Source organism: Pipra filicauda, unplaced genomic scaffold (assembly GCF_003945595.2).
Source record: "Pipra filicauda isolate LSUMZ 115617 unplaced genomic scaffold, ASM394559v2 scaffold147_size4022426_pilon, whole genome shotgun sequence".
NCBI lineage: Eukaryota > Metazoa > Chordata > Aves > Passeriformes > Pipridae > Pipra > Pipra filicauda.
Genome location: NW_024103962.1, coordinates 2,208,588 through 2,223,013, shown reverse-complemented (window position 1 = coordinate 2,223,013; position 14,426 = coordinate 2,208,588). Strand labels below are relative to the sequence as shown.

General features: G+C 35.6%; 1 protein-coding gene across 3 annotated transcripts in view; it reads left to right on the top strand.

The window, feature by feature from the left end:
* SPATA17 (spermatogenesis associated 17) overlaps positions 1-14,426 on the top strand; it is a 91,525-nt gene that overhangs the window by 52,213 nt on the left and 24,886 nt on the right. For all 3 annotated transcript variants that reach the window (XM_027739506.2, XM_027739505.2, XM_027739504.2), the window contains 2 exons: positions 2,519-2,722; positions 7,499-7,650. In XM_027739506.2, the coding sequence (XP_027595307.1) occupies positions 2,519-2,722; positions 7,499-7,650 (356 nt within the window). The remainder of the gene's footprint in view (positions 1-2,518; positions 2,723-7,498; positions 7,651-14,426) is intronic.

Here is a 14,426-nt window from a genome sequence, read left to right as displayed (position 1 = left end):
ACTGCATCTTGAGATATTCAGTAGCGTTTCACAGTGTTTGAACCTTTTATGAACTATAGCTTTTTATTACTGCCAAACATTTAATCAGAGGAACACAAAGTAGAATATACACAGTACCTCAATATAGATTGCAAAATGCAGTTTCAGAAAGCCACTATACTCATGAAGGCATATACTAGCTCTCAGTGTGACTAAAAGAAGCAACACCATTTCCTGAGGCCCAGACAGTGCATCAGTTTAAAGTTATTGCATGTAATTCTTCAGAGGAAAAACATTTAAATTATTTAAGATGTATTTTTCCACTTTGGAAAAACAAAACCAAAAATTAAACCTGAGCTATGTAGATTGAAATAATCTAGTATTTTTTTGGTTAAAAAAAATGAAAAGATTTCCTCCCCAATTTGCTCGTCAGCTTAAAAAGGCATGTAAATTTTGGACAGATTCAGCCCTGGTCAGGATTTGCTACTGATCAACAAGTCCACTCCTACCAACTCCAGATAGTCATTACCATGCCGTAGTGGTTTGTTTGTTACGGATCACCCTGATTCTCATTTATGCACGAGATGTTTTTCTTCTGGATAATGTTTACATTTTCAGTGACATTATCAGAATGTGGGCAGATCCAATGGCCATAGTGGGACTAATGAGTGAAGGGATATAATGACCATGGCATAAAGATGGTTTGTGTAACTTCAGCATGGAATCTAGTTTGTATGAATCTAATACATACTCTATTTGTATGGAGCTTGCATTGACTGTGGCATTTTATATTTGAGAGAACTTGTGTAACACGTATATAGTGTAAATGCATTCAATAGTTGTAGGACAGTGCAATAAAGTCAAGACAACATATGGAACTTGTATTTATGTAGTACTTACAGATCACTAAGTATTCACAAGCAAAACCCAGTACTGGAGTGATAAGAAAATTGTAATTTGATTGTGTATGAAACACTGAAAAAATACTGACAGCATTAGGACGATCTGTAACTTTATGGGATGTTTATGAGTAAGAACCAGACTTGCAGAACCAAAGATTAAGATGCAGCTGGACCTTACAGATCACACAGATGGACCTGCGATTTCACATTCACTCCAGTGATTCTGCTTGCCTGCTGTTTGAAGCATGGATCCCTGCCATTTTCGTCTGGCATCCTGAAGAGCTGAATGAACAACCAGTGGTTGCTTGGCATACATACATATATGTTTCTACCACTTATCTCTATTCATGTCCTCTTTCCCATTATACATTTAGACCATTAGTATAATAGTTTATAGGGTTTGCACTAAGAGGGGAACATACAACAGAGGACCAAAATAAATCGTCATTAGAGGCAGATCACTCACAGAGTTGAAGAATATAGCCCATAAAACTTTGAATAACCCAATAGTATTATGGATAAACTACCATCTCTGAATATTCTAGTACATTAAACACTATGTTTTATATATGCTGTATTTAACTGTTTTGACACAAGAAACTGGAACTTCCCAGTAGGATATAGTAATGAAAAATGCATTAGAGCTAATTGGGAAGTGTTCAGTCCTCTCAGCCTCAAGAGATTAATACTTTATGAGGAGGCTAACGCCCTAAATAGTTTTCTCATGGGTCCTCTGTAGCATTCCAAAGGAGCAATACAAGATTTTAAACATTTACTCTTTTCCTTAACTTTTCCTGCATCGTGAAACTGATTTCTCTATTTTTATTCAATATTTCTTAGCAATTAGAATTAGGATAAAAGCAAAGGATAATATATTTTAACTAAGAAAATCTACTTTAAAAGTCTTAAGAATACTCTGAGTATACTGTTGTAGAAAATATAATTATCCTTAAAGCAACTCATATCTTTAAATTAATTTTTGCCAGGTGTATTTTAAGCATATGTTATCTGTTTTATAGAAGATTTAGTGGCTTTGTGCAATATGGAATAGGAATTCTCATGTTTAACAGTTCATAATTAATTCAGTAAACTCACATATGTCTGTTTGGGAATTGTTTATATACAACTGATAAAATGCCTACATTTATAGGAATGATTTGGGAACAGTCTGTCACATAATTTTGATTTGCCAGATATTCACAGATTGTTAGTTATGTATATTACTAGATCAGAATTTGAAATGTGTGCTTTGTATTAGTCATTGTTATATTAGATCACAGTAGTGATTCAATTAATGATGTATCCTGAAAAAAATGAAATATCAAATTCGATGAAGAATGAATCTTTCAATTTAATTCACAATTCAGAAATTCTTGTGCTAAATTTTGGGGTTTTACAAGTTTTATGCTATTAAAACTAAACACATTTGACGAGTTATAGGAATTTATTGTGGACATTTTGTTGGGGAAAAAAGTGAATATTGAGTTTTGGTATTCCATAAATTTTCTTCTATTTCTCCTTAACTAATGACTGTTTTGCTTTTAAAAATGCTGCAGGTGCCACTGTCTATTTTTGTTCCTATTGTGTATTAGAATCTAAATAAGTTGAAGTCAAAGGTAACCCCATCTTCTGCTCAGATTGCAGGCATCTACAATTCGCCATTCAGAAAGTCCCCAGACCCAATGGAACTGCTGCTACGGAATTCAAAGCCACTGAGCCACAGAAGGAAGCAAGTGAAGAGTCCCTTTGCCTATGAGCTCTATGACTGGCCAACTTGTAAGAAGCCCCCAGCTTTCGTCACAGCACTGCCTCTGCCACCTATTGGCAGACAGAAACCTCAGGTAACATTTTTCAGTGTCTCTGAGGCAGCTTTTGTTCATATCTTTTATCATAGATTATCTCAAGTTAAATCGTCAGGTCCAAAAATCCCTTTTGTGGATTTGTTGTTTTTTGGGATGTTTTTTGTTATATATATCTAGTCCTTGCATTTAGGATAAAAAGTCTTTGAACAGAGATTTGACTTAAAGAAATCTGGGTGATATTTAAAAACAGGGAAATGTGATTCCTTAGGTGTTGCTTTTGTCCTTTGGGGAAAAAAAAGTGTAATTTCTGATATTTCAAAGGTACGACCTCATATAATTGAGTATCAATTTTATGATTCATTAGAGTTAGAAATCATAATTTCCAATTTTAAATCATTAAAAAATAGGAGAAATGAAAGATAATAGGACAAATTAACCAGTTGTAATAAATTTTTCCTCAGTTTGCAGTTGTTTCCCATAAGAAGACTAAAAGAGGTGCTCTCAGTTCAAAATAGTTCCTGCTCTTTTTGTCCACTGTGTGTGTCAGCTTTAATTACAAAAATTTCTACATTTTGTTCTCCATCACAGCCAAGTTGCCCAGCTTGCATTCTTAACTGTCATGGTCTCAATTTTAATTTCTGTTGATGTCAGCATGTGTTGCAGATAGCTTTTTTTCCCTGTTCTATAAAGTAATGGACATCTCTGAGATAATGCATCAAAGTGAACGTCTCACAAGTTGGCAAAACAGCTTTTGTCACCTTATAATCAAAACCTGCTGGGAATGTGCCCAATATACACAGCAGACAAACTTTTGAAACCTTTATGCTCCTCAGGCAAGTAGCAACAAGACAAGAGGACATAGCCTCAAACAGCACCAGGGGAGGTTCAGGTGGGACATCAGGAAGAATTTTTTCACTGAAAGGGTGGTCAGGCATTGGAGTGGGCTGCCCAAGGAGGTGATGGAGTCACCATCCCTGGAAGTGCTCAAGAAATGAGTGGATGTGGCACTTAGTGTTATGGTTAAGTTGCTAAGGTGGTGTTCAGTCAAAGGTTGGACTCAATGATCTTGGAGGTCTTTTCCAACTTTTATGATTCTGTGATTCTAAGAAGTTGCAGGCCTGTGAGAATACCTCTGGAGAAGTAGAGGTGAGCTGCACAGAGATCCACACTGCTTGTAATAGTAAGAATCAACTTCAGAGCAGTTCTCCACCTTTGTCCTTCCCTCCTTATGTTCTCCCTACCTTGACTGCTTGAGTTTCTTCATAGAATGAACTTGTTGACTCATTTCAAAATCGAGACAAAGTGTGAGCCACTAAGCAGTTCGGGTGATCAGGGAGTTTGGAGCTGAGATAAATATGACATTATAGCTTTACCTTCTGGGACCAAAGGGGCTGTGACAGTCCTTGAGCAGGACATGACTGAATGCATTGTCTCTCAGGACAGAGGGAAAGATTTTGTTTAGTGGGCATGGTACAGGAATCACGCTTTTAGATAATTAAGTAACTTGAGAGTTTTCCATTGATAAGGTGCTCTTACAAAACCGCTTTACTGTGTACAAAGTATCTTACAAGTTTCTGTTCGGATTTGGAATATTTTACAGACCTTTCTAAGTTCAGACACATGCACAGCAGTCTTGCACAGATAGCCTTTTAGAACAAACCAGAAGAGTTCTGTTTATTTTCTGCACCTCAAAGAGGGAATTTACTATATAATACTTTAATCCTTTCAGCACCCTGGGATGTACACTGTGGGGTAAATTTTCAAAGCACAGCGCGTGGATTTAGCTGCGCGACTCTTATTGATGTTAATGGGAGTCACACGGCTAAATCCCTGCACAACACTTTGACAATTTAGGGTTGTATGTCTAAGAAAAGGACACTGGTTTGAGCTGATGAAACAGCTGGAAACGAAAACCCATCAGAACATACCATCCTGAAAGTTGTCTGGTGTGACAACAAGAAATTTAATTACTAGATATACTTGTGTCCTAGTTCTCTGTGGTAACACTTTTTGGCACCAAGCTTCTTTTTCTAATATCGATCTGGCTTACTCTGAGTCACTAGTTACTTTCTTTGAGGTATCTAAAATTTTTATTGCTTGTATGTTTGGATATTTTTTGTGAGGATGTCAATTGTATATGTTTAAAAGAAAAAAACAAGCTATCTTCCAGTTTTCTCTTAGGGAAATGGATATGTAGCATTTTATAGGTAAGCTCTGTGTGTATAAGATAGTGCATTTAAAAGAAAAGTTTTAATGATGCTTATACATTGGTTAGATCTATCATTTTTATTACTGAGTTCACTAGAATTACAGTTTCATGGAAACACTGATAATGCTAAAATTAGTCATGTATTCATTAAAAAGCATTAATAACAAAAAGCACATTACCATTTTTAGGAGATTTTTTGCATGCTATTAGGTGTTCTGGAATGGAGAACAATGAAGAATGCATAAGTTCATGATGATCATATTTTTTATCATGAGTTCCTGATTTTATGGTAAAGTAGTAAGAATGCTGATCTGCTAACCTTTATTTGGCAGACCAATTGCTATTAAGAAGATTTATGCTACTCACTACAAATTCCAAATAGAGCTGTGTGAGTTGCTTTCAGGGTGCAGACTGTTGGTTGCCTCCTTCCCTTCCTTTCCTAGCCTGACCTCCTCAGGAAAATTTCCATTTTGAAGTGGGATGCCTGAAATGCTTGCAAGCATTGTCAATTTGAAACACCATTCTACTGCAGTTTCCACAAATCTTGAAGTTAATCTTGTAAAATGAAAATAGATAAATGGATTTTTTAGAGGTCTTGTCATTTAAGATACATTACTTGGGTGCCTATTGCTAGGTAAGTTTCTTCAAAGAGATGAATCAGAGAAATGGATAATTGTGCAGGGAATGTTTAGAATTATGTCAGTATTCTAATATATATACCCTGCTTTCATTAGTGATGACACAGCTTTATTTGAGAGACCTTTGCTTAGTTGCACTCTTTCCTCCCTCCTTCCATTAGTAGTTTCATTTGAACTATGGACTGATGGTTTTGTTTTGTTTTCATCTAACCCCTAATTAGGTCTTAGAAATTAAAGATGGAGAAAAACCCTTGCTTGGATGTCTGATTTGGCCCTTACCCTGGTGGCATATGAGTCAATATTTTGCAGTGAAGAAAAGATGCAATATTCTGAAAGACTACATTTAAAAGCAAACATATTTATCTTAATATTGTTTGATAATAGTACTTTTCTTTCTTCCTTCCTCCATATATCCACTTACTGCAAACATCTTGCAATAAAGAGCATCCTTTTTAATAATAAATTTTAAACTTATTTTATAACTTGCTCGTCAGATTATGTATTACTAGTAAATGCTATTACTAGGTTTAGTGACCTGTTCTAGTATTGACTGTTCTCACAGGAGGTAACACTTTTCATTCTGTTTTTAAAGACTTATTGTGTTCTTTTTAAATGAATGTATCTTTTCACCCAAACTTAGAAAGCAGAAGCAAGAGGATATCTGCAAGAAGTGTAAATATTATGCTTATTTTCTTACTGGGACCTTTTAAAAGATCTCAAAATCTTGGTGCTGTGCCTTTAAAAAGTAAAGTTCCAATAAAAATCCATTAACTACTTTCAAATATAGCAATCCTCCTGTCCAGCTGTGAAAAGTACTAGATGATACTTATTTGCCATTTGTGTTATTTACGGTCCATGACTTTTATGGTAACTGGTTCCTATTATTGGTTTCTATTAATGTAAAACATAAGTGAACATAAATGAGGCGTGAATCATTTCTTTTTATTAGCCCCACAGTCTTCACTCAGTGCTTGCAGTAACTCCAGCTGTGACTTGTTAGTGATAACCTATTTAAAGAAGGATATCTTTAAGAATAAAGGCTGTGATTAGAATTCTTTGTCTGTTCATAGTTTCAGAAGGTTTCACTAGTTCGTTGCAAGATCAACAATGATGAAAATAAAAATTAATTAGTAATACTTCTAAATCCAGGGTTGCCACTAAACTGTCCTGATTGTAACATGGCACTAATTATACTCCAAGTAAGTTCTTACGGGTTAATACTTAAAGCAAGATATATAGGATATGTCACTTCAGCAGCACAGGAGAGGACTTCCTGCTGCTATTTATCCATGTTGTTAAATGCCAGATTCTGATATAACCAGTTATTAAACAATATACTCTGGAAAAAGACATATATGTGTATTTTTTTAAGAATAATGAAATTAATGTGGAATTAGACTTTTCAAAAATGGACTATAGACCTGTATTACTGAATTCATTAATTTGAATTGTATTAGAAGAATTATATCTTAAGTAATGTATTAAGTTGTCTTACAGATAGCTTTATAGTTAAATTGAAAAGAGCATGTTTTTTAAGGTCAAATATTATTTGTCCTGTGGAAAGAAAAAGATGTAAGCTATCTGCTTAAGCAGAATCTAGATACGGTTAATACTTGTATATCAGATTTTATTTCACTCATTTTTTTTCCTAAGGAAAAACTTAAGTTTTCCTAATCAATTCTAACAATATATTGTTTTAAAATAGTAAGTGTTTGTTAGTAGCTAAATAAATTTGTGGTGCACGTTTCTCATTCTCTCGCTGGAGCTCCAGAGTATGTTATCAACCTCTGTGTTATCTGTAAGTCTCTATCAAAATGAACTGCTTTAATTATTTTGGAAGAAAAGTCTCACTACACTTCCCAGACATTCTGTGTCCTCTTTCATCAGTGATGTGCCATGAATAAAAGACGGAAAGAAAAGAACTGTAACCCCACAGTAAAACACTTTACATTATCCTACACCCTTCAGGGGCCTTTCCGCGATACCGCTGAAGTGTTGTGGCAGCGCTACAAGCCTTTGGAACCAACCTTGCGAGTGGCAGAATCAATCAGTTCACCACTGGAGAAGGCCAGAGAGGGAATAAAAAGGGAGGAATGGAGAAATCCTATACATGACAATGAGTAAGTTCTTTGTTTTTTTCTTATATTGTTATGAGAATGTTTTCTTTATTCCATTGCTTTCAGAAACCTTTCATGCCTGACAAAATGAAATGTCAAACCTGACAGCTTACTAGCAAACATTCTATGTACATACTTCTAAATTCTGTGTCCTTAGATTATAAACTGCTCAGGGCAGAGACCCTATCTTGTAATTGTGTGACATGTGCCATCCATATCTATGAATCTGTAGAAGAACTTGTAATAATATGTGATGCAACAGATGTGTTTAATGGGAAATAAGAAAACAAATGCAAATTCTGTTTTGCCACATGCACCTTGCCAAGGAAAAAATACTGTTTCAATCTTCGTATTCAGGGAGCTTACTGGTTATGGGAGGAAAAAATGGTGTTGCATGCCAATGAGACTTGTTTTCTCTCCCAGTAGAGTACCACAGCTCACTTGGAAGGGGAGGGAACATATGTCGCACGTGTTAGAACATGATACAAAAACTGTAATCATCTTTGAAGCAGCTTGATTTCCTAAGCCACAGCATCTGTAATAGTGTCAGACAGGCCAGTTCTTTTCCATAAAATCCCAAATACAGGCATAATCCGTCCCAAAAGATTAAAGCTTCTATCCCAAAAGACTTAAAGCTATTGCCAACATTTTTCCAATTTTTTTTTCTTTAACTCTTTTGTCCAGTCATAATAAATCACCTTCTCTGGCTTCGTAGTTAAAAAAATTACGTTTTGTCAACTTTTCCCTTGAATTCACTGCTCTTGGCAATCCCTTGACCCTTTAATACCAGAATTCAGGACAGAGAGGAACCACTTTTCCTCATGAGCAGTCTGTGATCCACTGATTCACTGGCACAAGATGCTTTGCTATCTTTGATCTGTTTTATGCTTTTTTGTCAGCTCCATATTGCTAAGTGTCAGCTTCAGGACTGGGACTTAAGAATGCCAGAAACAATTGTGTTTATATGGTTTACCTTCTACGTTTTTATTGGAGCATAATTTTCCCCAATTTAATATTAAGAGTGTCTTTGAATGAATATTCTACTCAAAAATAGTTTTGAAAGAAAAAAAATCTCTTGATTTGGCTACTTTTTCACTTCCAGGCAATGTTTTTTGCTTGCGGCATTTTGGGTTATTTTTTAATATTTGGTGTCAAAACTTAGCTATAACACTTTTTATTCCTTTCATACCAAAACCATAACTGAGTTCACTTACAAGTAAAAGTGTACTTCCTTTTTCTATTCCTCTCTGTATTCTTTCATGTACTGGGGTGAGGAGGAAGCAGTTTAACTTTCACATCTCAGCTTAAATCTGTGCTTTTTTTTTTTTCATTTTTATATCTAGCTTCTGCCAGTGAAATTTAAAAGAACTCCAAGCACTAGGCAGTAATTAATGTTCTCAGTTGAAGTGGGTTTTTTTCACTGAATAAGTTTTGACTTATGCATTCCAAGGGAGGATGGATGATGTCCAACATTTTTAGGCACGACTATATTGCCCAGTCTTTATTTGATGAGGTTTACCCCAGACATCACTGTGTCAACAGTTTCAGAAGGTCAGATCTTGTAATAAATACTTCACCGTCTCTTCAATATGTGAATTGTGAAGCTTTGGTCTTGTACAGTTTAAATTTGGAGCCTCCAACTTTGACAGATTTTACATGATATGCGGTCTTTATTTACCCTATGGGTAAGGAAGCATTTAATGCCATCCTTAATGCGCAGAAGCAATGTCCTAACAATCAATGATTCTCAGCTTCATGCACACTAAATGCATAGTGTATTATACATTTTCAGGCTGCGATCATTCCGTTTGTGCTTCATATTCAATCAACCATGCAAGGGTCACATCTGTAACCTTGAAAAGGTGATGACAGAGTTGCAGGTCATCATCAGGACTAATACTCACTAGTAATGCTGCAGCTGCTGTGTGGGATGTTGGTCTCCAGGGAGGAGTCAGCAAAGGGTTACTCAGATTCTACAGTAGTTTTTTCTCAGCACTGTCTATTATGAATTGACAAATTTCTGTCTTTTTCTATGTAATTGTGTACTTTGGGACTTTATTTCTTCCTGGTAGTGCTTCCTATGCTGATTATTCTTCTATTTTAGAAAATAAGGAGAGAATGAGCAGCGAAAGTATGTGGCATTTGTTGAGAAAATTTGTGTTTGCATAAAATGACAAACTAAATCCTCTATATGTATATTTCCAGAGTGAGTATTATCAGAAAGATTGTTGCCGTGTATCTGCAATTTTCAACAACATTCAGAATTCCCACACGCCTCTGATTATCAGAGTTCTTTAGAGTGGTTGTTTATAGGGTGATAGGATGAGTGTTGCAAGCTCTGAGAAACTTCTTGCTTCTGATAAAATGCAGAAATATTTGAAAAAGCTGTGAGAGTTTGAGGTAGGCAGAAGCAGTACAAACGAAACCAAGAGAGAATGCTGTGCTTACATAAAGCAACTGCTGGAATTTGCTATTCTGTAATGAAAGAGCAACTGGGTAATCTAGCCTAATAAGAATGATTCCTTTTTCTCGTGTAATTGAAGCTGCTGCTGCCTTATTGTGCTATTTTTCATACAAATGAAGTGATTTCCCCCTCCGCTTGGATAGGAATGACAATTGTACTCCTTCGGGATGGCCACTTTAATAAACTAGTGTCTAGTTTGAGACACCAACTGCTGGATCCAGCAGATTTAGATCACTAAGCATGAAAAGTTCTTTACTCAGTTGCGTGCAGCTGCATGCTGGCCTAATTTTCCAGAGAACAAAAATGTAAATTATTTTCATTAACTTTGCTGAAATCTGTCTCATGTAATATGCCTCATGCTTCAAAGTATACTGTTAAACATCTTTATGAAGTCAACAAACATCAGAGTGAGATGCTATGTGGTGATAGCAATAGTGTAAGGCTTAGGTTTCCTGATTTATTGTAGTCTTCTGGTGTGACATGAGGCACGTCATCTCAGCTTCTGGCTATGTCCGTGCTCAGCGCTGTACTGGAGACACAGAACCTAGTCCTGATCACTGGTTCACTCGTGTGCAGCAGAGTGCAATGTTTGCACACCCTCCCTCTCACATGCTGGGTGAATATTGCAGCACCAAGCTCCTCATGGGCTTGCTCTCAGCAAGACTGTGCTTTCCTTTAGAAGCAGCTTAGGTGCTTCTGTGCTACTCAGTGCTGTGCATGAAAGGTATTTACAGGGAAATTTACAGTGACCTAAATAAGCTCTGTACTTGGAGAGCGACAGTGTTATAAGCTGCCTGGTATTAATGGTAAGAAAATTTAAAAAACAAGTGACTTTAAGATTTAGGAATTTAAAAAGTCTTTTAATTTCTAGAGTTATAAAATCTTTTACTGTATTTCTGAGAGCTACAGTGAAAATGGCTACTACATTTTATGTCATACAAATACAACACATCTGAAAACTTTTTTCAAATTATACTTAGTTTTTCATATGCTTTGCAACTTCAGCAATTTGCATATTTTCCGGACTGTTATTGTATTATGATAAACAGGGATTATCATATATTTTCAGATAATGTTTTCTTAACAATTCAACTTCTATTTGTAACTCTTCCATTTATTTTAATTACTAGCACAGTGTGCAACATTTATTAATCAGCAGAGTCTTTTTAAGTTAAAATACTAAATTAGCTAACCCCATTAACACAGAATACTCCAAACAAGCAGTAATAGGAGAGGTAGTTACTGTGCAAATCGTATTATACATGCGGATGCTCTAGGGCACAGTTAAGCATGATTACCCTCTTTTGATCCAGTATTCCTCTGCTTCTTCCAGCTAATTTCCACTGGAAATTTACAAAGTAGCGCCTTCATTTTTCCATCTTAATTTTTCTAATGAAGTTCTGGTACTTTATAACACTGGGGATGCAGATAATAAGTCTGTGTATAATTAAGAAGTTGCAGAATTTGCTGCAGAAGAGATCTCTTTTACTTCCTAAAAGAACTAGACTATGGTTTTATTTTCCACTGTACATTATCACAGACAGGGGTTAAATAAAAATAGCCAGAGGATTCTTAGATTTACTAATGTTATGATAGAAGTGATTGATAGTTTATTGAAAAGGTATGTATTTAGTATATTACCAGAAACAGTATTTCTAATAATGCACCCAAGTAAGTTTCTTATGGCAAAAAGAATGCACTAAAGATAATGTGACTAGATATGTTAAGTAAAATGTTCTGTCTTTATTTTCGTATCTAACACTTTGATTTTAATATGCACTCATTATAAACTAAATAATGGCTGACTTGCTGCAATTGTTTTGCTATGGAAAACCATTATGCTTCTTTCTTTGTACCCTGAGTGAAAAGATAGACAATGTTGGATTTGATGAAAAAATTGCTTCAGGTATAATCCAAATTTGAAAGCTTAAAATTAATTTCATGTTTTATTAAAGGAAAAAAGAAGAAGATAAAGTATTCCCAAATTCCCAGTAGAGAAACATGGTTTGTGTGGAGCTAATTGTTCGTGGAGTTCTTTAAAGGGAGATGAAATTGTTTGATTTGAATTAAATCAAGACAACAAGGAATTGAATTGCTATTGTGTAGAAACACTTTAGATAAAAATTTAACAACACTGTCACACAGAGAGTTAATATTTTGGTGGTATTTTTACTACTAGATTATAAAAATGTACAGTACCAACAAATGTGAAAGTTTGAAAGACTACATAAGCAGTATTCAGGATTTTATATTTCTTACTGTGCCCTGGTAGTGTAGGGTGTGTGGGAATCTACGGTAGATCTGACAGTTCTTTCTCAGCAGCCTGAGTATGTTTTCAAGCATTTCTGGAAACAGGATTACATGCTTGTGCTGCTAGACTGCTGGGATCTTGCCTCTTGGGCAGGTTCAGAGAACACGCTGAAGGGCCACTCCGTTCTTTTGCTGCCCTTTAAGTTCAAGAAAAAGTTACTGCCTCTGTACTGTGTCCCACTGGTAGTTACCATGTAGCGTTGGGACGCTGCTGCCCAGCAGTAAATGATGGACCTGACAAATCCTCCTCCCTGTTTGTGCTGCTGTGCTCTCCTCTCACGTTGCTGTAAACTCTGGAAACCAGTACCTGCTGCTGCTTCTGTCATCTCCGTCAATCCAGCTGGAAAGCCTTCAGCGTCAAATGGGCCTCTTCCATCTCCTGTCACAATAGTAAGAGAGATTGCAATAAAAGAGACAGAATAGAGGGAAGGTAGGTGAGGAATGCAGGAAGAGAAATCATGGAAGGGGGCATGTTAACATGTTTGGGGGGAAACGGATTAGAAAGATGAAATTAATAGTAGAAGGAAGGTGCAGGATAGGATTAATGAAGGGAGAGATAAAGTAATTTTTGGTTTTGTTAACAACAAATATCAAGGCTGTCTTTGAAATCTAAATACACACCTCTAGCAGCTGTCATGTCCTCCACTGGCTACTAAGTGAGGGCTTCTAGATCTTTTTACACTAATTAGGTTCAATATAGTGTGGTCCTGGCAACAGTGCAGTTGGCCTTCATTATCAGTGACACTGCCAGCCTTGGTCCTGGTCCTCCTCCCTCAGGTTGTGAATGTGTAATACTGCAATTTGTAGAACCTGAGATAGTTTTCATTTTTGGTTCCAACTCTTTCCCTCTGTTTTGAATGTATTCTTTGGCACATATCTCATTCAGGCTGTTATGGTATTTAAAAATAAAATCATTTTTAATTTTTAAATTTATTTCTCCAGGGAAAGTTCACCTCCCACTGAATCATCAACTTTTGGGAGGGCTCAGCTTATACTGGCTATGTTTTATGGCATGATAAAATATCTGTGTGGTATTTAATTCTTCTTTGATCCTGTTACTTCTGTCTCTGTCATGTGTAATGAAAATTTGTAAGAATTTCTGAATTTTCACCTAAATCACAAGGAAAAGCTGAAACCCAAATGAAGGAATAATGAGTGAACCTTTTGTAGGAAAGAAAACTATTGAAATCTAAACTTGTGCAGTTGATAATGATATCATAACATTGTCTGGATTTAATTTTCTTCTCCTTCCATCACTCTCTTCTGTCACAATCAGACCACATACTGTCATTAATTTTGGGAAAAGCTGTGTCAGGTTTATACACAGAGCTAGAGAACATAATACCATTATTAAAATGTTTTGCAGTGCTATTACTTTTTACTATTATTATTGGTTGTGGGGGTATAATGACTTTTGTATGACTCCCATTAATTTGGTTACCCTGCTTAACACGAAAAATTGTTTAAATTTTTTTAATTAATTGTTCACGTAGAGTAATGAAAAGTCTCACTTACTTTAAACAGACATTGAATTTACAAGCATATGATCCTTTCTTGTAGTTAGAGCATTATTGCTATAAGGATCTTTCCACCTGACTGACAGCAGAATTATAAACAGAAGAAAAAGCTTCTGCTTGATACCATTACACCCTATTATATTTTTATTTTTTTTATTTAAATTTTAATATTTTTTATTGCTCAATGTTCTTCCTTTCATTCCTTTAATTTTTTTTTTACTCAGCCACAGACATACATTCCAGGCTGTGTGGCACATATTCCAGTTAATGATCTTAGAGGAGATATGCAGCAGAATGCAGAAGAGTGCTTTTGTGCTAAAGTGAATGTAGAACATACTGTTACTTGTGTATCAAAGTGTTAAAATTTGTGTATTTTTTTGTTCAGAATCATAGTAGAACATACGTTACTTTGAGTATTTGTTTGCCAAAAAGACAAAGATTAACTGATCCACAGTAAAATCAAAACCTCTATGTAGAAAATTTTATAG